Source organism: Paralichthys olivaceus, chromosome 20 (assembly GCF_024713975.1).
Source record: "Paralichthys olivaceus isolate ysfri-2021 chromosome 20, ASM2471397v2, whole genome shotgun sequence".
NCBI classification, from domain to species: domain Eukaryota; kingdom Metazoa; phylum Chordata; class Actinopteri; order Pleuronectiformes; family Paralichthyidae; genus Paralichthys; species Paralichthys olivaceus.
The window spans coordinates 12,022,206-12,045,860 of record NC_091112.1 but is presented as its reverse complement, the minus strand read 5'-3'; the positions used below and the strand labels follow the sequence as shown (position 1 = coordinate 12,045,860).

The window sequence follows — 23,655 nt, the reverse complement described above, 5'->3', positions numbered from 1 at the left end:
GGATGGGTTTTGTTTGGTGGGGAGATACGGATGACCACATGGAATAAAGGACAAAAGATAGTGGGTGGAAGAATTGGGTTAGTAGAGGGCGAAGGGGCCTGATATCATGTGACATTTCTATATTGTCTGCTAATAGAAGGGCTTGTGCTGTGTGGTTATATATATATATATATATTAGCTTTGTCAAAGTGTGTATGTAAAATGAACTTATGCCGTATCTTTTAACAGCCATTCCCATTTCCTGTATAGCACCAGTGGGCATCATAAAAACCATTAAGTTAAAATGTCAGCACAGTGTAGCTTCTGCAACCCAGCGAGGGAGTTTTAAAGCATAGATGCAGGAGTGTATGTTATATAGACACAAGGCCAGATCCGACTAGAGTTTAACAAGGATGCTTTATAATGACACCAAAGCAGACAGACGGACGAGTTGAAATGACATCACTCATCCAAAACTTATTGCACATCTACTGTAGGTAAACCAAGCACTTTTGCAGATATGGAGTTAAGCACTTTTAATATTTTTTTATTAAATTAAATCTAAAACAGGTTTGTAATGTGCTGATCAATTTATGAATTGTGTTAAAGCCTTAAGCCCCTTTGTGCAGGATTAAATCATTTGCAACTCTGGCGACCTCTAGTGGTTGCATCCAAAAAGACATCAGACCCAGAGAATAAAGGTTACATGCAGTCATAAATCACGTTTAATAAAATGTAAGGTCTAAATGTGAAAATAATGCATTCGTGAAGCTTAATCTGAAAATTTTAAAAAGTCTCACAAATTTTTTCACAAAGTTTCATACAAAGTGTAATTAAGTTTTACACTTATATAAATATTTTGCGCATGTGAATGTATAATTCACTATGTGCAGGAATATTTTTAACAGTGAGGTTTCAGAAAGTCTTTAGACGGAGACACACATTTGTTATCTGTGCATGTGACACTGAAATTACAAGCTACAAGTTGCCAGCTCAAATTTTGACCCTGTTTTCATGCCTGAGCTGAGCCAGTCAGCACATCGCCCGCATAGATGATCCCATCAGTCACACTAACATGTCACTCACTATAAACAACAGTTCACTGTCTGTTTCCAGGATCGCTCTTTCTCTGCCTTGCTACCCATAACCTACCTCTGCTCTCTGTGGAATCATTTATCTCAAGCATTGTAGATACTGAGTAAGGGGGAAATGACAAGTGGTTTTCCTGGTAAGATCTCAGAGACATAACGTCAGTCTAATAAATAAGTGATTGATTATAGCATGACAATGACTGGATATAGATCCTGTGATGAGGTAAAAACCTGTCACTTCTCTGTGAAGCTAAATATGTCACATTTAAACATACACACAGAATGTGTGTGTGCAGTTGTGATCAGTCTGTAATGATGCATTAAGCTGCTCATTACTCAGGTGGAGCATCACTGTGTGGTGGCTGTCTGTTTATTTTTATTAGGTGACATGATTAAGGAAGTATCTCTGTGCTTAACTGCCTCACAGTGCCTCATCTCAGAGATATTATTTCTTTCTCTATGAATATATATTCTTTATTCATTCTTATGTGAGTCCCGTTTCTTTGCTTGTTTGAGGCCACCGAGATGATATATGGTTTATAGCAGTCAGCCTCACAGCACCTGATGACTTTACTTTGTCCAAGTGATAAAACAGCTGCTTCACTTAAGTTGAGAATGTGAGTAGGATGCACAGAGCTTGACTTTTGGTGTTTGGTGCCACGAATGCTTTAGCACTCTTAGTGGGCCTAATGGGATTGACCTAGATTGGAGTTAACTTTGCTTCTGGTATACGTGCCAGCATCTGTGTGCATGTGTGTGTGTGAATGTACACCAGGTTTGCTGTTGTTCGCTGGAGGTGTTTCACAAGTTCATCATATGAATAACTGTTGGATACAATCCCATTTATGGATTTACATCACAGTTTGGCTGCGCAAATCAGGATTATATGATTAGCTACGATTTCATGGGGCAGAAGTTTGAGTGTTGAAGCAAAGGACGGTCAAATAAACTATCTTTCTATTTATCCATCCATCCATCCATCCATCCATCCATCCATCCATCCATCATCCATCCATCCATCCATCCATCCATCCATCCATTGGACTCATCGGCAGCTGAGTCCAAACATTTGAGTCTATTCGTCAACATAATTCTTATGTGCATTAATTTCAAATGCAATATGCGATTTTTCATGACAAATGATTATAACAGCTTCGCAATTTGAAAGAAAAGTTGAAAAATGTATTTGAGTTTCATTATATGTTTTGTATTCTGCCCTTTTACTTGAACGACAGCATGCATTCAAGCAGGAATATGGACTCCACAAGTTTGCAAATCTGAAGAGTCATATTATCCTGAGCTGACAACACTTCTCACAGCCTCCTTGGATTTCACAGAATACTTTGTTTTTCTAGTTTTCAAGTGCCCCCATAAATGTGCAATGAGGTCAGGTGACTGAGTGGAGTCAGGTCTCTTTGGTTTTTGAGGGTTTTTTGCAAAGGAGTGTGTGCTGAGTCATTACCCTGAAGCAGTGTGAATCTGTCTACACAAGGACGTGGACCAGAGGGTACAGCTCTGAAGAGTGGAGTGGTACTTCTCTTTGGTCAGTATGCAACTCCAGACTGTAATATTCCCAGCACCATGTTTCACTGTCAGTTTAATACACTGTGGTATCATTCTCTCTGCTTGTCTCCTTACATACACTCCTGTGTGCTGCCCTAAAGCTCAAACTCAGATACATCAGTCATCCACTGTGAGATACTGGTATGTCCAAAGCATTTTGTTTTTTTAAGCAGAATAATGCAGAAACTACTGAATGGATTACTATGAAACTTGAAAGTCAGTGTTGGTTGGTGCAGATCTAAATCAAGGGGAGATCCAGGACTTTCTTTCTCATTGTTTTAAACAAGATATTTGGGATTTTCCTGAGAATGATTTATGGATCATGGTGAATAAAATCAGGCACATTTAGAGGACTGATGTTTATGAATGTGTCCAATTTTGGTGCAGAATAAAAATTCAGATCTCTTGAATTTAAATGTGATTAAATAGGAGGATATTTTGGGCCTTAGAAGAGGTATGTGCTCTCTGAGTGCTACTCTAGTTTTTGATTGGTCTGTGCTGTTGTATCTTATGAGCGAGTGCCCCAGCTCAGGAGGTGAAGAGTCAGAGGTCAGAGGTCACAGTGAATGCAGTTGTTATTAAAATAACAGTATATAATAGAGTGCAGAGAATAAAACTATAGTGTTAAGTCTACAAATTATAAGTAAAAGTAAAAATATGAAGTGTATTCAGAGTAAATGCAGAACCAGTGAAATAACAACAATTAAAAGGAAATAAGACACTTGAAATAGTGAGTTACATGAGACAATAAACTAATAAAGTGGCAGAAAGTATTAATGATAATACCAATAAGTAGTATGGACTATTGCACATGATATTGAACATAATATAATAAGAAAACAAGTGATAATATGAATAGTATATTGCACATGTAGTGTTGGTTTTGTTTATCAGTGAACTTGCATTTGTAACTTCCACTGTTTGTTTTCAAAAATCTCTGACTGTTTTTTTCTCTCATTGAAGTCGAGTCTGAACTCTTTATTTCACTTCACCGTCCACACGAGGGCGCTATTGTGCCACTGATAGGTCCGTTGATCGATTTCGACCCCTTGGTCGTGACACACATGCGTGTCGTGCCTGTCTTCTGCCATCGGGTGGCGCTAAAAACTAGTGTAAAGTATTTGTTATTGTTAATATTGCCAGCCGCGTGCCAGGCAAAGAGAGGGAGAAAGGAAGAGAGAAGGAGAGGGACAGAGAGAGAGGGAGGGAGAGAGAGAGAGCAACGTGGACATGTTGACAGCCTGACAATGTAAATGAAGCACGGGTCTGAGGAAGCAATTACTCTGCAATATGTACTGCAATGATTTCATTTCTATTTATTGGAAATGTGTACCTGTCTGTCTCTCTCTCTCTCTCTCTCTCTCTCTCTCTTTCTCTCTCTCTTTCTCACCCCCAAATTCTGTCCATCACTCTGTCTTTTGCATAATACCTGGGCAAACAATACATGTTCTATTTTCAGTTGTTATTTATTTGTTTTAAATGGATTTATATATTTTTGCCCCACGGAGAATCCCTGACACCTGAAATGTTTCGTCAGCTGCCGTTAAGCTCATTTTACAATGTATACCGTGCTGTATGGAATCTCAACGTTTTATTTTTTACTCGGTAAACATTTGCAGTAGAGCACATGAACAAAACATTCCAATACACTAAGAAAAAACGAAAAAGGAACCAGTAAAAAATTGTAAGAATAAATACAGTGCATAAAATTTAATTCAAAACAAATTCAATCAATTGAAACAGAAAAATGTTCAGTATGTTGCAGACGAGCAAAACTTTACTGAGCCCAATAAAAACAGGGTCAAAGATATAGTTATATATGAACAATAATATAATGTTCCCTGGATTTCTCTGTCGATTGAGTTATTAATCGGCCTCTGTTGTTCTGTTGCGTAATTGTACCCTCCATCCTAAGAAAGTAATAATGACGTGATGCGCTGAAAAGACAAAGACTCGCTGGTTTCTCCATTGAAGCTGCAGGAACATGCAGAAAAGGTGAAAATAAAAGTTGGGACGCTTCTGTGCTGTGAGGAACTCCCCGCGCTGGTTGTTGTCGGGAGTGATTGATGCCTCCCACCATTGCGCGCTGAGGAGAGACGACCATTGAATCCGGGCTGCATAATAATGGCACCGCTGACAGAGCCTCGGTCGTGCCCGGCTATTACCTGAGCTGCACCTGTGGGGCTTCATCTCCTCCTGTCGTTCACGCACGCAACGCGAGCTCCATCCAGTCCAGACTCACGGGTGCGCGCATCCCCCCCTCCCCCCCCTCACCCCACCCCTTGTAGACCGTGGGGATCGCATTGTGCTGAGTTGACCGGATGGCTGCTAGTGCATATGGGTGGAGCGGCGTTTGAATGGGAGCAGCGCACACATTGGGACGACGCGCACCTTCTCGTCAGTAACTTTGATGGGGACTTCGACACTGAGCAGGGAAAATGCCTGTGATGAAAGGATTACTAGCGCCACAGAACACGTTTCTGGACACTATAGCCACACGCTTTGATGGCACTCGTAAGTTCCATTTTAATCACTTAATCGCTGTTCTAGTTTCTGATGTAAATGTCATGTTTTTGACAAAGCAGAGAGCCGCTTATTTCCTGGAGATCCTTCACGCAACAAAACAAAGAAAGGAGGGTTCGTTTTAAAGATGATTTCCCTTGATGCAAGTGGCCTTTGAATTAAAGGTGAAATCTGGGTGTTCCAGGTGTTTTTTCCGGAGACAGATCTGAACTTCACTGTGAATCCAGGGTGGTTCATGTCTCAGGGATTCGAACAGTTGTGGAAAAAGCTTCATGTAGCAATTACTGCGCTGAGGCTGTCGCTGTCCGCGGTGCTGAAACCCGCTCCAGCCTCAGCACCACGGACAGCGACAGAAGGGTTAACACATCCCGCCTCTCTGCTCCACACCTCCGGACTTGTTCACAAGTTGCAGCCTGTGACATGTTTGATATGAATGACCACACCTGCACAAACCCCAGTCTTCTGAGTTGTCCACTCGTTGTCTGTGAATCTCACCTTCTGTTATCCTCGCTCTTTGTCCTGCGGCTATGGTGCGATCTCTCCTCCCGCCGGACCGAAAACCAGAAAGTTCTATATCATTTATCAAAATTAATTGGTCGGTGGAGGCATTACAGCGAGTCTTTCCCTGCAGGGCTCAGGCACTAACAGGAATTTCTAAAAGACAACTTTTGTTTGAACTCTCGCCTCTCATCTCAGTGGTCTTATATTTTTATAATGAACACCTCACTTCTCTTGGAGGATTTTTGGAAGGAAATGTTTTACAGCCGCGGTTTGCTCCATGTTTGAGCGTCTGACACTCCTATCTCTTTTGCTGAGTTTCATATCTAGGTTCTTTAATTCAGATTATATCCATACTTTATCTGCACTGCTTAACCTTTGAGGCTCATGCGGAGAGCTGGAGCCAGTCCCAGCTGATGTGGGGTGAGAGGCAGGGTACACCCAGGACAGGTTGACAGTGTATTGCATGGCCAACATACAGAGACAAACAATCTTACACACTCACATTCATAGCAAAGGACAATTAATCTAACCCTAATCTGCATCTTTTAGACTATGGGAGGAAACCAGAGAAAAAAATGTAAAATGCACACAAACAGACCAAACCAGGTTTTGAACTAGGACCCTTTTTGCTGTAATCAATATCAGTGTGACATAGTGTATCAAATACTGGGTCATATATCTAGTACTGTATATGCCTTATTTTGTCACTACATCCTTTTAAATCACTTTTATTGTATGTTATTGTTCAATCTGCTAATACATGACACATTCTATTATAATTCCATAATGGTAACATATTACATCATGCCCTTAGTGGCTGTACCTAACGCAGACTCATCACCTGACCTCGCTCAAACCGTCTCTCTGGGACATTTCCTGCAGCATTTTATTCAGTAGAAACACAACAGTAACCAGAGACATCCATCTTCAGTATGAGCACCCACTGTATATGGTAGAGAGGCCTGTATGTGGAGTAGCAACAAATATCCAGCTGCCCGCCGCAGGATCTCTGTTCTAATTCAAGGGAATTTCAGTGGTACTGTACCCAACACAAGTGGTTTGTCAAGCCACAGAGAATGAACTGCCGTCCTTGAGTTGGTGAGATGGAGGAAATTAATGTTGGATTTGGACTGCAAGATGGGGCAGACTGGAGGCAGTGGAGCCTGACGGGACAAAACGTGTCTGATGGCCTGGCCGCGAGCAAATATAAGGGGAAGTGCTGGGTTCAGCGTTGAGTGATCCCCTCTGACGTCATGCAAAGCCTGGTCAGGCTGTTGGGACCTGGAAACACTGCATGATTAATGGAGAAAAGTGAAAGTAAAAAAGTATTTAACTTGATCTGATTCAAACTCAGAGAAAAGGCCTTGTAGGTTTGCTGGTAGCCTTTTAAAATGCATTAAACGTTTCAGTGTTCACAAAGAGAGATGTTGTGACCCAGGCTTATTTGAATAAATTAGGGTTTAAGACTTAATCTGGTGTCTCCTGATTCAATTAATTACTATAAACTTTTAGCATTAATTCCATTAACAGACGATAGGAGACACTGACATTTTGTTTGTTTAGATATTAGATGTTAAGTATTTCAGACATTTAATCATTTCTCCATGTTTGGAGGAACCAGCAGCTTTGGAGGATGAGGGAGAAAATATAAATAAACAGAAATATTCCTACAGCGGACTCAGGGTAAATTGCTGCTCCATTTTTTTTTTTAAAACAAAGTCATCTCCCAGCTCCCAGCTCAGTTCCTGTTGTTTCAAAACACCAACGGTGTTTGTGTGTTTCACTGCGTGCTTTGTCAACTTACTGGTTGACACATACAAACACCCCCGATCACTGTGCTGGGTTCAGTGTGTCCCTATTTACCTGCACTGCTACTAGAATAACAGAATGGGTCTGTTGCTCTGCACTGTGATGGCTGTGTTAGAGTGCTGTGACACCTTGTGTCATCACTACACCAGGTGACTATCTCATCACCTGTCCATCACTGGCGCTGTATTAATGGTGTGCTGCTCATCAGATTCACACATTGTCACTCGCTCTATACCTTGCATTATACTGCAGCAGTGGGTCTCAGTTTTGGGTAGAGATCCTGCTTAGAGTCATAATATACAATAAGTTTGAGCAACCACAAGAAGATTACAGGGGTGAGCGAGGAATAAGTATTTTTTCACATAAAATCATGTTACTGTTTTTCACTGTATTTCTCCTTTTTTCTCAGTTTGAATTACTAGCTATTTTATTTCTTCTGGTCCCTAAAATAGCAAAAGTCGTGGTCGCTTAAACTGCTAATAAATTGCCATCAGCCAGTCTACTGAGCTCCAGTATGGTCCTTGCGACGTAAATGCCGTCATCCACCCATAGGGAATTCAATGAGACTCCTTTGTGGATATCCATGCGCAGCCCAAAATTTGTGACCACGCTGACTGTACGTGGTGGCTGCGTATACTCTAGGTATAACACTCTCCAGTCCAGCTGGTGGTGCCCTCATGGTTTGGTTTGAAAGAAGAGAATAGAAGATGAAGAACATGGTTGTTTGATGTAAAAATGGAACGTGGGATCAGACCTGAAACGCTGAAAGTGCAGTCAATGCCTATAAGGCAATATCCTGCCACTGTGTCTCCTAAGTTGATTTTGCCAAATCTTAAGGGTTCACACAAGCCCAAAATATTGTAAATCATAATGTACTACAATGCAGTCATTTGAAGATATTATAAATAGTTTTTGAGAAACATCATTTAACATGCTTGTTTTATTTTTGATACAATTAAAGAGAAAATGTGTTCTTATTTTGTACATATGTAAATCCAAATTTAGAATTCAGTTGCTTTCTATTTGGCACCTACAGTGTGGTACTCAAATGGTCAAGTCACAAAAGTGCAGCGCAAGTCACTTTCTCCATAACTGAAACTTTCAGTTAATACCTGTGAACTCAGGTCATTACTGCAGCCTCGTCACCACTACAGAATACTTGCTGACTTGACTGACTGTCAGCCAATATTGGCCTTCATTGGGGAGATTGAGACCATAATGGGCTGTCCTTCCGCCTAATCAAGCAGCCGACGTCTTGGTGGTACAGTTGTGGCAGAGGGGTGTGTAAAGTCTCCTGACGTGTGCTGTGTCCTCCTTGTCCCTGCACCACTCCTTTTAGATCAGTATTTTCTCGCTCTCTGCACACACACATGAGTTCCACCTACGCCAGGCAGGTAATTACTGTCACAATCACTGGCACAAAGACTTGGAACAGCTGTGCGTTGAGTAAGTGCACGGCGGTGGGGGTAATGTTTAAGTGTGTATGTGAATAAAAGAGACGGAGGAAAGAGTATGTATGTGTGTAAAAGAGAGATGAAGACAGAGGAGAAGAAAAAGGTGGAGCGTTTTCTGCACTTTTCTGGTTTGTGTCACAGAACTTAATGTGAGTAGCTCTGTTTGTGCGTGTGTGTGCTCAGCTGTCTCCGTCTTTGAACACGAGGGCTGAAGTTTCCTCTCCACTGATTAACTTTCTTTAATTGCCGTACATCTAATTAAGCTGTTAAAAAGATGCCAGGTGAATGTTTAAATCCTCATCAGAGTATCACACACATTATACAAAAGCTGCTGCTATCAGATCCTGCTGTCTCCAAGAAGACAGTGGATATGATACAGCCGTCCCCAAATGCTCAGTCTCACCAGCAACCTGATGAAGTAAGACCCAGGGAGCTAATTACTGATTTTGAAAGACCACAGACACACATATGTTTGAACAAGGTTTATTTAAGTGGAGGACACCAGCTACTTTTTAATTCCACTTAATAGACTCTTGGTTTAATGTTAATTTCTCACAATATGATTATACCAACCCCTGACAAGGCAGGTCTGATGTTTTCCTGGGCAAGAGAATGACTGTGAAAAGAAGTAATGAGTGCAGTTATGAGACTGTGGAGAAGTAATCAATCATCATTGACTGTAGTGCTGCAGGGTGCAGGGGGGCTCTCACTTACTGGCAGTGGATTGGCACTGCTGTTCCCATTTTCTCCGAAGCCGACTTAATAATGAGACGGTTTTATTTTAGGGTCCACATAAAGAGAAGGGATGGTGCTGCGCTGTATCCTAGTCAACAATGTAACAAAAAAAGATTTTCCTTATTCATATTGCAGTACACTAGAAAGTATTATTCTTGTGAAGTATAGGTGATGCTAACAGTTTTCAATGAACAAAAATCGGAAGCTTAAATTTCTAGTGTACGGGTGCCGCCATCTTTCACTTTTGACGTAATTTGGAGGCAGAGTCTTCGCAGTAGTGATCGTGGTATTAAGTTCCCACCCACCTGTGTTCTCAACTAGTTGTGAATCAGTCTATATTGGCTGCAGAATAGGTCAGAAACTCCACCTTCTCCATGTTGGTGGATGGGAGCAAACTAAAACATCTTAGGTAGATCTTATCACACATGTTTAACTGCTTATGTTTCCGTTAAGTTTGTTTTTTATTATTTAATTCTATAAAAACGGGGTGAAACATTATGATTGACAGCTGAGTTATACTGGTCAAGCGCTTACAATTCAGTCATTGCAAACCATCATAACTAATGGCATCCGCAAGTGTGAAAATCATTAAATTAGTGTTTCAAATGAATAGCATCCACTGGCTTCAACAAGGCTCTGACAAATTATGCAGTTAAGAGGAAACAGCCACCATCATCAGCACAGACTCAGCAGGCAAACGCTGTCCTCACAGTGAGGTCACTAGACCTTGATTAGAACGCCGACCTGGCCTGTTCCACCAAACTTTTGGGACATCTGCGTGAGAGCTTCCCCCGTCACCGCGGATGTTCTGCCTTGTTAACCCACCTAATGAGTGAGATTCCTCCCCTAATCACCGTCTCTAATGGACTGTCCAAAACGATCGACAAATGGGGTTTTCACAAACGGAAGTCTGGGCCAAGTCGGCCATTTTTAGACTCAATTAATTTTTCAAATGCGAGGATTGGGTTTTTTTGTACGAAGGCAAAAGAGAGAGAGAGAGAGAAAAACTACGGCAGATTTATTTTTAGCAAGACGACAGGGAGGCAGACAATGGAGGGTGAAAGAGAAATTGACCATGAGAGAGAGAAGGAGAAGTAGCGAGGCAGGCTGGGAAATTACAGGATTGTAATGACTGGTGTAATGTTTCAGTTGGTGTGAGCCTGGGGGCCTGTATGATAAAGAGACACAGAAGTGATTAAGGCCGTAGATTTGTCCACTGATTTTCTGTCTTCAGTTATATGGCGTGAGAGGATTGCCACCACTGATGTGTGTGTCTGTCTATCTGTGTGTGTGTGTGTGTGTGTGTGTGTGTGTGTGTGTGTGTGTGTGTGTGTGTGTGTGTGTGTGTGTGTGTGTGTGTGTGTGTGTGCGTGCGTGCGTGCGTGCGTGCGTGTGTGTGTTCTGACCTCATTAAGTGAAATTATCCCATAATTGATACCCAAACAGAAACCTGTACCTGAATTAAATTATCATGACACAAATACCATAATCTCATGTGTTGACTAGATCCAGAAGCTATTACTAAGGCAAATTGTGCAGTTGTAACCTTGGTTGCCCAGGTATGAGTCAGTGGTAACTATGGCAACTCTGGAGCGACTATATTGTGACTGCTCAGTTTCTGAGAGGCCTGAGTGGAGTTTGGCGAAGAGGTGAGGTCTCTCCATCCTTCTCTCCACTTACTCACCAATTTTTTCCAACCACATTCCATCTCCATCTTTCATCATTCCACCCCTCACAGCTCCATCGCACTTACTTTCAACTTTTCACGTCACCTCCTCGCCCTCCGTCCCTTATACCACCCTCATCTGTCTGCCTCGGTGTATATCTCAGCCTCCCCTTCCCGTCCCCTCACCTTGCTCTTTCATTTTCTCACCTGCTTCGTCATCCATCTTTTTCTGCATTCTGCGTTTCTGTTTCTGCTTCTCTTGCTCTCTCACTTCTCCATTGCTTCCTCATCCTTTTTCACCAATCATAATAGTTCTGCCTGAAATAGCTCTGGGGTTGCTCTAAGTGTTGGAACAGGGCTGTTGAGGAGCTGTTGAACACACATATGGAGAACATTTGAGTCTGTTTAAGACCTGGAAATCTGGGAAAAACCTATGTGAGTGTACTGAAGGAATGCACCTGATGGCATAGTTTGTGCTGCTCTGGATTTCTCTCTGACCCACCTACTTATGTAGTACTGACGTTGAGAAACTAGATTCTAACTGGTCCTTGTGCTCAAAAACAACTGACGTCAGTGTTTTCTGTCCCCAAAACTAGATTGGCCCCCGAAGAGCAGACACGTCCACCAAGGAACAACAGTCCCCTTGAATATATTCAAGCAACACCAAAATTTATATATATATATTTATGTATAGGACCAATCCTCTGGGGACCATGAATGTCTGTATCTGGATTTCATTGCAATCTAGTAATAGTTTTAGAGATATTTTAGTTCAACCAGCTGCAATGACAGCTTGTTTAAATTTGATTAAGGTTAAGAAAACATTGTGTTCATAAAAGAAACCAGTCTTTATCTGTAGAGGACAACATTTCAGCCGTGATGCAATCACAACTTTGTTTTGCTAACAATGCTACTCCCACCTTCCTGCTTCTCACAGAAAACATAATTTCCATAATGGCACAGGGTCAGTTGTCAGTAAAATGTTTTTTGAGCAGAGGGAATATCTTTCTCATGCTGGTGTTTTGATGGTATGATTGCACTCACATGCATCTTTTGATAATAACTCACACAGACCTAACAAATGTTTCATTCACCTGCAATTACAAGACACAGTTGATGTCTGTTGCGTAAGAAGTCTGTGTAACCATCTCTCTCGTCTTCCTGTCCTCCTTCTCTCCCTGCCCTCTTCTCTTTTTGCCCTTCCTGTCTCTCTTTCTTTGTCTCCGTCTTTCCTCATCTTTCTCCTATCCGTGTCGCTGTGGGGTTTCTCCAGCGGCTCTCATGCAATATTGTGAGCATGAAGGGGGATGATCTATGGGCTTCTACACTGGAGCAATTAGCCAAAAGAAATTCAGAATGGAGAGTGAGAAATGGAGGAGAAATGGAAGATGAGGAGGAGGCTGGGACAGAGGAGAGAATATCTAGTGTTAGAAAAAAGAAAGAGACAAAGGAGAGGAGGGGAGATGAAATACATGAAGAATTTAGAGATGAGGAGATGATTCAGATTTTTCCTTCAGTAGAATTTTGGGGGGGCAGAGAGTAACAGAAGGTGGATGATGTCCTCATACAGGTGATGGAGAAGAAGGTGAATGTGTGTAGAGAGAGAGGGAAATAAATGGATTGGAGGGGAAAGATGGATCATGTGTTGGAATTCCAAGGGCAGAGAGGGGATGAAGAGTAATTAGGTGGAGAGATCCAAAACTGTAGGTGGGACCAACAGAACAGCTGGAAGGGAATGATGGAGGGAGCAAAAGGTTGATACGGAGGCAGGGAAGGGAAGGAGGGATAGAGCAAAGGGCAGTGGGAGTGATTGAGAGGAAAGGAAGGAAGACAGGAAAACTGGAGGGTGGGGAAAGGCAAGAACAGGGGTGTGATGCTGGTGCAGGGGCAAGGGAGGGAAAGACGGAGGCGGGGAAGGGGTCGGGGAAAGTAGGACAGTAGGAGGGAAGTACAGATGGAGAGAAGAGGAAAAATGAGGGAATTTGGTGTAAAGGACAAAGCAAAAGAGACAGGAGAAAGGTCAAGCAAATGGTAATTATGTTCTGTGTCAGCCAGTTACAGAGGCAGTGGCCAAGATTTGATGTGAAAAATTAATTTATAAAAAACAAACAAAGGGTGGAACATTATACTAACACCTATTTAAGTTTATAGTACTTTCTTTTTTAACTTAATATACTAAATTCAGTTTCATAAGGTCTCTGTGTCAACATAAACATCTGCACATCTGTCATAACATATTTATCTATATGGTGATGATTGGAAATATCTGACATCGACTCTCTTTTTTTTTTAAATATACAAAAACACACATGCTGAAACATCCATCCATTCATTATCTATACTGCTTATCCTTTTAGGCTCATAGTGGGGCCCAGCTGATTTTAGGCAAGAGTCGTGGTGCACGTTTTAAGTAACAGTAAGAACATGTTAAAGTGTAAAAGTTAAAATGATATTTAATATAAAAGGAAAAAAAGCATAAAAACAGAAAATAAATCAAGCTATAAAAGCTGAGTGCGGATATCATTTAAGTAACTTTACATCAGTTTACCTCCCCTCTATGTTACACAAACTTGCTATCTGTCATCTGCATAACTGTCTGTTCTATGAACTGAACCACCGTACTGAATCCACTGTCAGACAGTATAGTGAGTATTTCATGGTATAAACATTAGTTTTCTGTCAGCACCATCCACTCGTGCTCTGGGAGCTGCCACCAGACGAGCTGCAGGCCTCTGCTGCAGGTCCCTCAGACGCCAGCGGTCCTGTCGCTCGTTCTCTCTCGCTTACTCCCCGAGCCTGAGGGGTCTCACATCTGACAGCCGGTCGCAACGCTGACACTCTCTCTGACCATCTGTCTGGGTCGTGCAGTCAGAGTATTGCTGCTGACAGGCGATGTTCTCCAGGAGTTTTTCTCCTTCGTATCACTATCACTGCATTTTATTTTCCGATGCCGACTATCAGTTCATCATTCCTATTGGTAGCAGGAACACTGAGAGTTGCAGGAACCCTGTGACATCAACTAAAATAAATCTGATGAGATAGAAATCATGAGTGGATCGGACAGGGTTGATAGTAACATTTATTTAGAAAATCCTAATGATTCTTCTCAGTAATGAATCAGTAAATAAATAAGTGGATCTCTGGCTATACTATGGAAAAGGCTTGTTTATAACATGATTCAAGGTTTTTTTTACTTGTCAGACCAGAATTTGGGATGTCACTGTGCTCGTGCTCGCAGATACCAAAAAATAAAATGTTGTAATGAACTGAAATTATCCTTTACAAGATAAGATCTGGTGATGTTCTGCATTTTTCTATTACACATATATTTGCTGAGTATGTGCAACAGATATAATGAAAAAAAAGATTATTATTCATGATCCTCCTTTTACATAATCCTGGAGTACCTTCCCTCCTGTTCAAAGTTGAAAGTGACAAGAATCACATTTTGTGCCAGCGAGCTCGCAGAAGCGACTATTGATTTCTGAATGGGATTATAAAAGATGAACATGCTGCTCGTTCCTCTTGAGGGACACATACAAGGGTTTTTTTCTCTGTCATTGTATTCCCAGTTCAGATCAGAGGTACTTCCCCTCAGCAAAGCCTGATGTACAACATAAAACAATTAAACACCGGCGGTCGGCGGAAGAAGGAATTATTGATGCAGAAAATTGATTTTTGAAATGAAATGTAAGTGGGACAAGTCTCTTTGCAGGACATCTCATACTGTGATTATAAGCAAGTTCATGTTGCTGCATGTGTTTATGCATATGAGTGTGTGTGTGTGTGTGTGTGTGTGTGTGTGTGTGTCATGTTTTTGCTGTGATTTTAATATGGTCTCAGGATATATTGGGTGTGATTTGTTAATGCTACACTTTGTGTGTAGTCATACAGTTATTATGCAACTTGGAACAGGTCCTACTGCTTATCAAATTACAACAGAGCACACACACTTGTTTAGACACACATTATAGAATCTGCTAAACCACAGTCGTCCACTGTCTTGTATAATGGGCATTGTACTCTAAACATTAGCTGTCTTTCAGCAGAGCTCTACACGTTTGCACTACACTGGCACTGTGCATGTGTGCGTACATGCGTGCTTGTGGATTCAGGTATAAACAGCTGGTCGACTTCAAACCTGGGTATTTAGAGCCAGACACAAATAGGCTAATTAACTGTGATAGACTTCAGCATTAATGCGATCCTGTTTATTCTCTGTCATCACTCGAGCACAATCACTATTGATCCTCCACTTTTGCTTTTTCTCTCTTGCTTTCCCTCTCTGAACACACAACCTCCTCTTTACTGCCGCTCCCACAGAGTTTATTGTGAATTCAGGGTTGGTTTCTTCACTCAAGGGAATGACTTTCAAGAGCAGGATTCCATTACTCTGCAGATAAGACATTTATTAAGGTAAATGACCTTCATGTTGCAGCCCACATGGGCCTTCATCTGCCCGTGCTGAGGATTCAATCAGCCTTTGTATCGGTGTGTTAAAAGTTCCTCTTTAGTGCCAGTGGCTTGATTCAGTTTAACACCCAGAGAGAGGCACCCCTCTACCAGTCAGATTTGTTTCCACTTTTATTACCTGAAGCTTCAAACAGTGGGGGTCAGGCGCTGAGAGGTTAAAGCGGTGGTCTCGCAACCAGAGAGTAGCGGGGCAACGTCCTCGACTGACTCCAAAAAGCGAAAGTTAGGGTCTGCATGGGTCTTCCAGTATCTCTTCCAGTAAGTGATGTATTGTACTTGGAGCATGCTTGGTCGATGCGTACAGGGCTGGGGTTAGGTACCTGGCAGACACAGAAACTATGAATTTGCCTTTATGAGACAGCCCTAATTTACAAACACATTGATCTTCTTCCAGTATTCCATATATACAAAATGTGTGAAAACAAAAAGAGGAGACACCAAAATGCTTTTACTTACACTCACAGAACTATTACATATCTATAAATGAACTCAATAAAGAGCTATTTTCTCTACCCCCAGGCTATCTCTAGATTACTGGATCATTTAAAAGTATCAATATTGAGTACCACTATTTGCACTGATGACTAACTCCTGTTCAGTAACATTGTAAGGAGTTGGTAATGCTATTTCAGATAAATGATGATTCTCAAAAACCAAAGACCAAAACTCTGGAGGTCTTGACGACAACTAACTTTGGTGAAAATTGATCAGTAGTAAAATATTATTAAACTTATAATCACTCATAGTGTTGTTATTTCTTATATCGAGTATATCATACCATTCAGAAAAAGAAGAAATTGGGAAAGTCTCTCCCCAATAAGTGCTTGGTTGGTTATCCCATATCTCCCTTAATTAAGAATCTGAGACTCACAAAATTTGGGTTCCATATGTTTCTCATGTGACGAAATCAGTATAAAAAAAGATTCATTTTCATTTAATTTACAAATTTCATGACCCTTTCACTGCTCCTCCACTCGTCTCTCAGCTCACTAGCTCACAAAGTCACTGTTAGTGTGGCTGTCACTCCTCTCATTATATTCAGCCAAGTCAGACAGATGGTTTCAGTAAAAGCTAAACTGCATGGTATCTGCTCTGCATTAACGCAGACAAGCACATTTAGCAGCTAGATAATGAACGTAGTGGAGGATTGAGCAGCAGAAGTAGAGACTAAAACTGACTCCTGATTACTATAGTTAAACTGTAAGGTAGAAGAATATATACTGTATGTTAGTGCACTGTTTACAGCTCGTTATACTGCAAATGGCTAAAACAAAGATACTAATTACATGAATTGAATTCTTAGTCAATTTAAATTAAACATTGGTAATGTTAATTAATGTTTCTAGTGTTAATTAATAATATTTACATATATTAATAGTTTCTTTACTCTACATTTTGCTGTGCTGTGAATCTGAGGGATTGGTCTTCAAACCTCCAGGGTTTTTCAAAGGAGCAAAAGTAATGAATAGTTTAAAACTGTAGTTTGGTCTGTGATGAGCTTTACAATTTTTCCTTCTCGCCTTGAGTCATAAAAATACACTGCATGTTGTTTTTACTTATTGCATTCAGTGTGAAGATATGTTAAACTGCCTCTGGGGAAGTTTAACAGCAGGACCTGAGATTTGTGCTATGCCAGGATAAACTTGGTATTTCCATAGAGAATCAGCAAAAAGAGCAAAGAGACATCCACTAGTTTGTCTAAAGATGGGTACGTGAGAAAAGTAGTTTAAGTAGTACCACAACTCCACCTTCCCTTTAAAGTGTCATCGCCTCATCTCCTTGCCTTCTTCCTCACCTCTCCCCCTCTCTCCTGCAGATAGCAACTTCATCCTGGCCAACGCTCAGATGTCGAAGGGCTTTCCCATCGTCTACTGCTCCGATGGCTTCTGCGAACTCACAGGGTTTTCCAGGGCTGAGGTCATGCAGAAGAGCTGTGCCTGCAAGTTCCTGTTTGGGCCAGAGACCAGCGAAAGCATCATCCTCAGCATCGACGAAGCCTTGGAGGAGCGCAAGGAGTTTAAGGACGAGATCATGTTCTATAAAAAGACGGGTGAGACTTGAGCCATTTTCAGACGTAAACTTTGCAAATGGGAAGTTTTTTCTTTTCCCAAATCTTTGAAACAGAGGTGTTTCCACCCCAGAAATAACAGACGACAACAAGAGTCCAGGTGTATTTCAGCAAAGTTACAAAATAAAGATTCACTCTTTCAAAACTCAAGTTTCAACGTTTGAAAACCTTCTTACAACATACCAGTTTATTAACAAGGTTTTAAACCTGGGAAACAAACTGATGCACTGGGAGAACAATTTGATTGATTTGGTTTGCAGGAAATAGGAAAATAATGTTTGCAGAGATTTAAATTTCGTCAGCTTTTCAAAACAGCAGGTACAACCTTTTCTATTAGATTTCAACCTTTTTTCAGTTTTGGAATATGGCATCATATGTATCCCATAACTTGTATTTGGGGCCTGGTCAAAAAATTTCCAGAAGATGTCCGAAGTGACGCAGAATTTTGTTTTTATTTCTGGTTCGGTGGTTGTCTTTCTTTCCTTTTCCCTTCCTTCTCAGTTAAAGTTAATTTTCAGCTCTTCTGTGATTGTGCTCAGTCATGTCACCATGAAACCAGGGCAAGTTGACAAGCACAGAAAACCATTAGAGAGCACATGCACAGTGGGATTATCATGTCTGACTTTTCCTGTATTTTTTCCATAAATAGATGACCATTCTCCGCAGCTATTTCTGAAGGAGCTTCATTTAAATCAGCGTAGATGGGACCATGAATATATGAAGTGATGCTTGGAGGAATGGACGGAACTTTTTTAGTAATTGGCTCATTCCCATTAAAAGGTGATTAAACAGCCACTAAAGTCCTTCAGTTGTTATTTAATGGCGAGACACATTAAACTTTCATAGCTGCCAGCCAGTGACTCTTTAACCCCATCTCCTTGAAATGCACCGAGCCCTGCAGCTGGCTGTGGCATGGTGCGGTTTGGAGTGTCCCTCTCTGATTACCCGGCTGGCCACTGAACAAAATGGAGTCAAAACTAATGAGCACATCTCGGCATCAGTTGGAAACATGCTCGCTGTGATGTGTGACGGTTGCCGTGTGCCCTCTCCATGTTTACTGCAGTTTTCCCGACTTCTTGTTTTGGCCGTTCCTTGCAGCAGATCCAATTTTTGGTGAATCTAAAAAAATCAAATAAAAGGAAACAAAACTGTTTGAATTAAGTCCGACAACATTTGATTTTTGGTGTGAATTTCTCTGCAGTTACACCATGACAAAAAATTGTTATCAGCTCTGCATACGTTGTAATTTGTGCAGAGCAGTGGAGTGTGAGGGTGAGATTAAACATTCATTCTTGAGCGTGGAAACATGTTGACAAAACGCTCTCACTGCAAGGTCCATTTAGCTGCTGTTCTCCGGCTTTTGATTTTATTACATAATCTTCCTGAGCAGATGGAGTTTTTCCCAGTTGTCATGGAAATACAGACATCCAAATTTCCATTTGTTTCTGAGGTTGTTGAAGAAGTTGCACCAGCCAGCTAGGCAATTGAGCGATTTGAGATGTGATCTGGGAAAGAGAGCTGTTTGTTTTTCCTTTGCCAGTTGTTTATGACTGATGCATCTGAAACCATTTTCCGATTGATTCCGTTGCTTGAAGCTGAATTAATCTTTTCTGTATTGATTAAAAGTAAATGTTGAGTTGGAATATACTTGCTGCTTCGAATTAAATACACCATGTGGTGACATTGTGCCTCATTCAAGAAGCATTTGTACAAACAGATTTGCTTTTAAGTAAAAAAAAAAGGATTAAGGAGAACTTGTCACATTCACCAAATTTCATGTTAATTTGCGTTAATTATGCTAATTTACTGTCCTTGTGAATGCTGAGGTGGCATTCATCGTGCTTAAGCACCTCATTTACACACTTTCCTGAAGATAGAAGCATGTTAAATCTGATTTGGTATGTTCAAACAAACTCACCATACTAACAATTAAAAGAGGATAAGAGTATAAACATGTATAAACCTGCATGAGGCCCAGTGTTTTAACAACTGATTATGATGCAGTACGCTGCTCTAAACTGATCAATACAGGTATGATGGTGTGTGCATGTGTCAGGTGTTGTGCCACACTTCTATAGTTTCTCCTTGATTGGTTCCTGAAGCAGATTTAGCCGAAGGCTCAGTGCAGTTTGCGTAGAAACAGCTTTGCTAATACCATCACAGATGTGACTGTCTACTATAAACCGCTCTGTGTCTCACTTTATTGTCTTTTCCTTGCACACGTCCCCTTGCTCCTCTTCCCTCCTGTTCTCCATTACTTTACCTTTGTTACTTTACATTTTCCTCTGTGTCTCTCTCTTTGAGATACTGTTTTTTTTCTTCCTCCCGCCTCTTGTACTATTCCCTCACGGTACTGTTTGTGCCAGTTGGCCCGGCTGTCTGTCTCGCCATGCTTAGCTGATTGACTCGGTCCTCCGCTTGTCTGCCTGAGAGAGAGAGAGAAAGCTGCGTGTTCGCAATCAGGAATTCTCTTTTCTCACAGTGTGTGCTCGATAGCACTTCCTTGTCTTGCAGGCATGCAGATATTCAATCATACACATTCACACACACACATTCACACACACACACACACACACACACACACACACACACACACACACACACACACACGCACAAACACACAGACACAGACAAATAACACTGTAATTGACTCATCCCCAGGCCAGGAATATTTAGTGAGGGGGCGTGATGGGAGGGAACTCCGTGGGAAATCCCTCTTAATCAGCGTTTCTATTCACTGCTTATTCAAAAATGAGCGCTCGAGGATGACCTCTGCTGTGAAGACGCTCATCTCCACCAAATGTATCCACAGGTAAAAATAGAGAAAAGATGACATTTTGAGGTTCCCCAACGTACATAAATATTTACGAAATAGGAGTTTGTCATAAGCCGAATAATCCATGTACCATTATATCTTTTGGATAAAGGAAACTTGAACACCAATGTTGCTGCAGACAAACGCAGCCTCACAAATACTGACCTGCAGTTCCTCTGAAAAACTATCTATTTAGCAGGAGATGGGACCTCAGAGATCGGTTCATCTCTCGCTGTGCTTGGGGAACGATGACTCGCTCTATTTAAAGGCTCTGCTTCTCCCAGGGGACTTCCAGCTGTAGATAGGCTCACTAATAAGTCTGGGGATCTGTCTGTCTGTCGATCTTTGTGCACATACACACTGGTGTACACACACACATTGTAAATACATTCTGATAATATATTATAACCAAAGCTGCTGTATATAGTATAACTGTATTAATAAGTGTTTTTTTCCCCTTGCAGCTGTGCTGTTCTGGTGCCTGCTTGACATTGTGCCAATTAAGAACGAGAAGGGAGACGTGGTGCTCTTTCTGGCTTCATTTAAAGACATCACAGACACTAAAGCTAAAGCCATCCAAGAGGACAAGAAGGAAGGTCAGTGTGATACCAGTGAAATTCCACAATTATGAAGACCAAAATTCCACCAGAGTGCACACACACACACACACACACACACACACACACACACACACTTCCCGAATTCGGTGTGAAAGCAGCACTATGAATTCACTCACACAGTAACAGGTCAGTAGAGTGAGACTATTTTTATCAATGAACAGTAAGGACAGTAGTCATATATCCTCATATCCTCTTAAGAAAAACATAATTTCTGCCTCATAAATGTTCAACCTTTAGCAATTAGAGCAAGTGCTGAGTTTTCATACTGCACACATCATAGGTGCTTTAGGTGGTCAGGGCGGATACTGCACTGCAAAGTACAGACCTACTTTGATGATGACGAGTCAGATATCTTTGTCAGAACTTTGCCCTTCCAGTATTTTAATGATATTCATAACTGTAAATACAAACGACGACTAAAGGAAATTAAGTTGCAAAAATTGCACTCAAAATCAATTTCCTCAAAGGATTACCTTAAGGGCAACATCTAAGCAAAAAGCCAGAAGCAACCTACAAAGCAAGAGAGAAGGTCAGTGTGTGTGTGTGTGTGTGTGTGTGTCAGCAAATAGACTTTTCTCACCTATAAGGCCCCCCTCCCCTGGATTGCTTAATTACTCTCATCACAGTAAATGAGTGAGAGCAGGAAGCAGAAAGTTATTTTTGCCCACGTAAATGCTTTTCATAGAAACGGAAAGAGGCTGATGCAGCACGCGGTGTAGACTGACAGCAGCGCAGGAACTATAATGGGTGCAGGTCTGACAAGCTCATTTAAATGAGAATATGCCTGGTAAGTCTCACAGTGCATTTGCATTTTTTGTTGCCATTCTCAGCGCAGACGTAACAGGACTGAACTTGTTTTCTCATGTTTAAGAGTTAATGCTTTAACATATTTGGAAGCGAACTTGGCTTGTTTAACACCAAGTGAATGGATAAGAACTAAAAAGAAAGAAGGTAACAGCAGGAGATGCCTTGAGGGTATGTATGACATCAGTGGGGTATTCCACCCTCCATGCTGAGGAGGCCTTTCTGGGACGGACAGACACTTCAGATGTGACCTAGTTAGCCTCCTGTCCTACGCAACGGGCCAATGCCTGCAAAAGAGGGAAACCCGTCTCTGACGTCTTCTCTCCATCTTCCGTGTCCTCTTTTCTTTATGTTTTATCTTTTTCTGTCTCGATTTTTTCTTCTAGCTTTCTGGTGTCCTTTCCTCACCCCCTCTCTCACTCTCCATCACCTCTATCTGTTCTGCCTGATCTTCCACCCTATCTATCTCCCCCATATGCCCTACATGCCTTCGCCCTCCCCCCTTTTAAACACGACACCTCTACCTTCACATGAATGGCTATAAACGCGGAGGGAAATTCGTTAGATCTAAAAATAAGCGTGTCTCTGTCTCGGTGCTCCTGCCTTATCGCGTCCCCCAAGGCTGCGCCGTGTTATGGATGGGCCCTGTCTGTTCGACCTCATCTGGGGTCTGCGTGCACACACCAGCAGCACACACACCACCGAGTGCACACACTTTCCAAAGCACGCTCATACGCAGTTATCACTTCAATTCCTCAGCTCTCTTATTGCCGTTATATGCCCCCGAGCCAATCTGGCCGGCATCTTTTCCTGTGGGTTCGTAACACTGAGAATGGGGCTCAGAACCCATGAGCAATAAAGTGCCCTCTGCCATTACCCAACTTCTCGGTCGCTCCCGCACTGCCCTACACAGCTACTTTATCTACTTCTACAATACACTTGGAAGGGCACGCACACACACGCACACACACACACATACACACAAAACCAGCCCCAGTAGCAATCCATCATAACTAATCTACCACACTATACTTAACTGGCTCTGTGCCCCAGTGCTGACTTATCAAAGCTGAAAACTGCTGTGGCTTTTGTTGGAGATGGTGTGTACACAATAAGGCATCATCAACAAACAGGCAAAATGAGAGTGAATACTCAATTTTTTTCATTTCACTCATAAACTGTGCAATTTGCAGAGAAATTACACAATGTTCCTGTTGCATATTCATGTCCTGAATAGGGATTCAGGACAGAATATTATGCATTTCATCAAGCATAATGAAACATTCAGTCATCAGGATTTAACCACGGGGGGTAAAGTGTTGTAAGGTGGGGTGTGTACTTACTTTTGTGTGTATGTGTGTTTGCAGAGCGACGGCGCGGCAGGGTGAAAACAGGCTCTCAATTCAGCTCGACGCGTCTGCGGAGCAGCACGGTGCTCTACCACATCTCCGGTCACCTACACAGCAGAGAGAAGAGCAAGATTAAACTCAACAAGGTATCATCTGACACATCAAACAACGGGACAGGATGTAACACGATAAAGGCTCTTTGAAG

At 41.7% G+C, this 23,655-nt stretch overlaps 1 protein-coding gene across 2 annotated transcripts in view; it reads left to right on the top strand.

The window, feature by feature from the left end:
* Positions 1-23,655, top strand: part of kcnh8 (potassium voltage-gated channel, subfamily H (eag-related), member 8) — a 62,063-nt gene that overhangs the window by 12,287 nt on the left and 26,121 nt on the right. Inside the window, exons 1-4 of one of the 2 annotated variants that reach the window (XM_069515805.1) lie at positions 4,669-5,147; positions 17,611-17,844; positions 21,142-21,273; positions 23,469-23,596. In XM_069515805.1, coding sequence (XP_069371906.1) covers positions 5,072-5,147; positions 17,611-17,844; positions 21,142-21,273; positions 23,469-23,596 — 570 coding nt within the window. In that variant the 5' untranslated portion in view covers positions 4,669-5,071. Of the gene's footprint in view, positions 1-4,668; positions 5,148-17,610; positions 17,845-21,141; positions 21,274-23,468; positions 23,597-23,655 lie in introns of those variants that run through there. The other variant, XM_069515806.1, reaches the window with a different exon arrangement.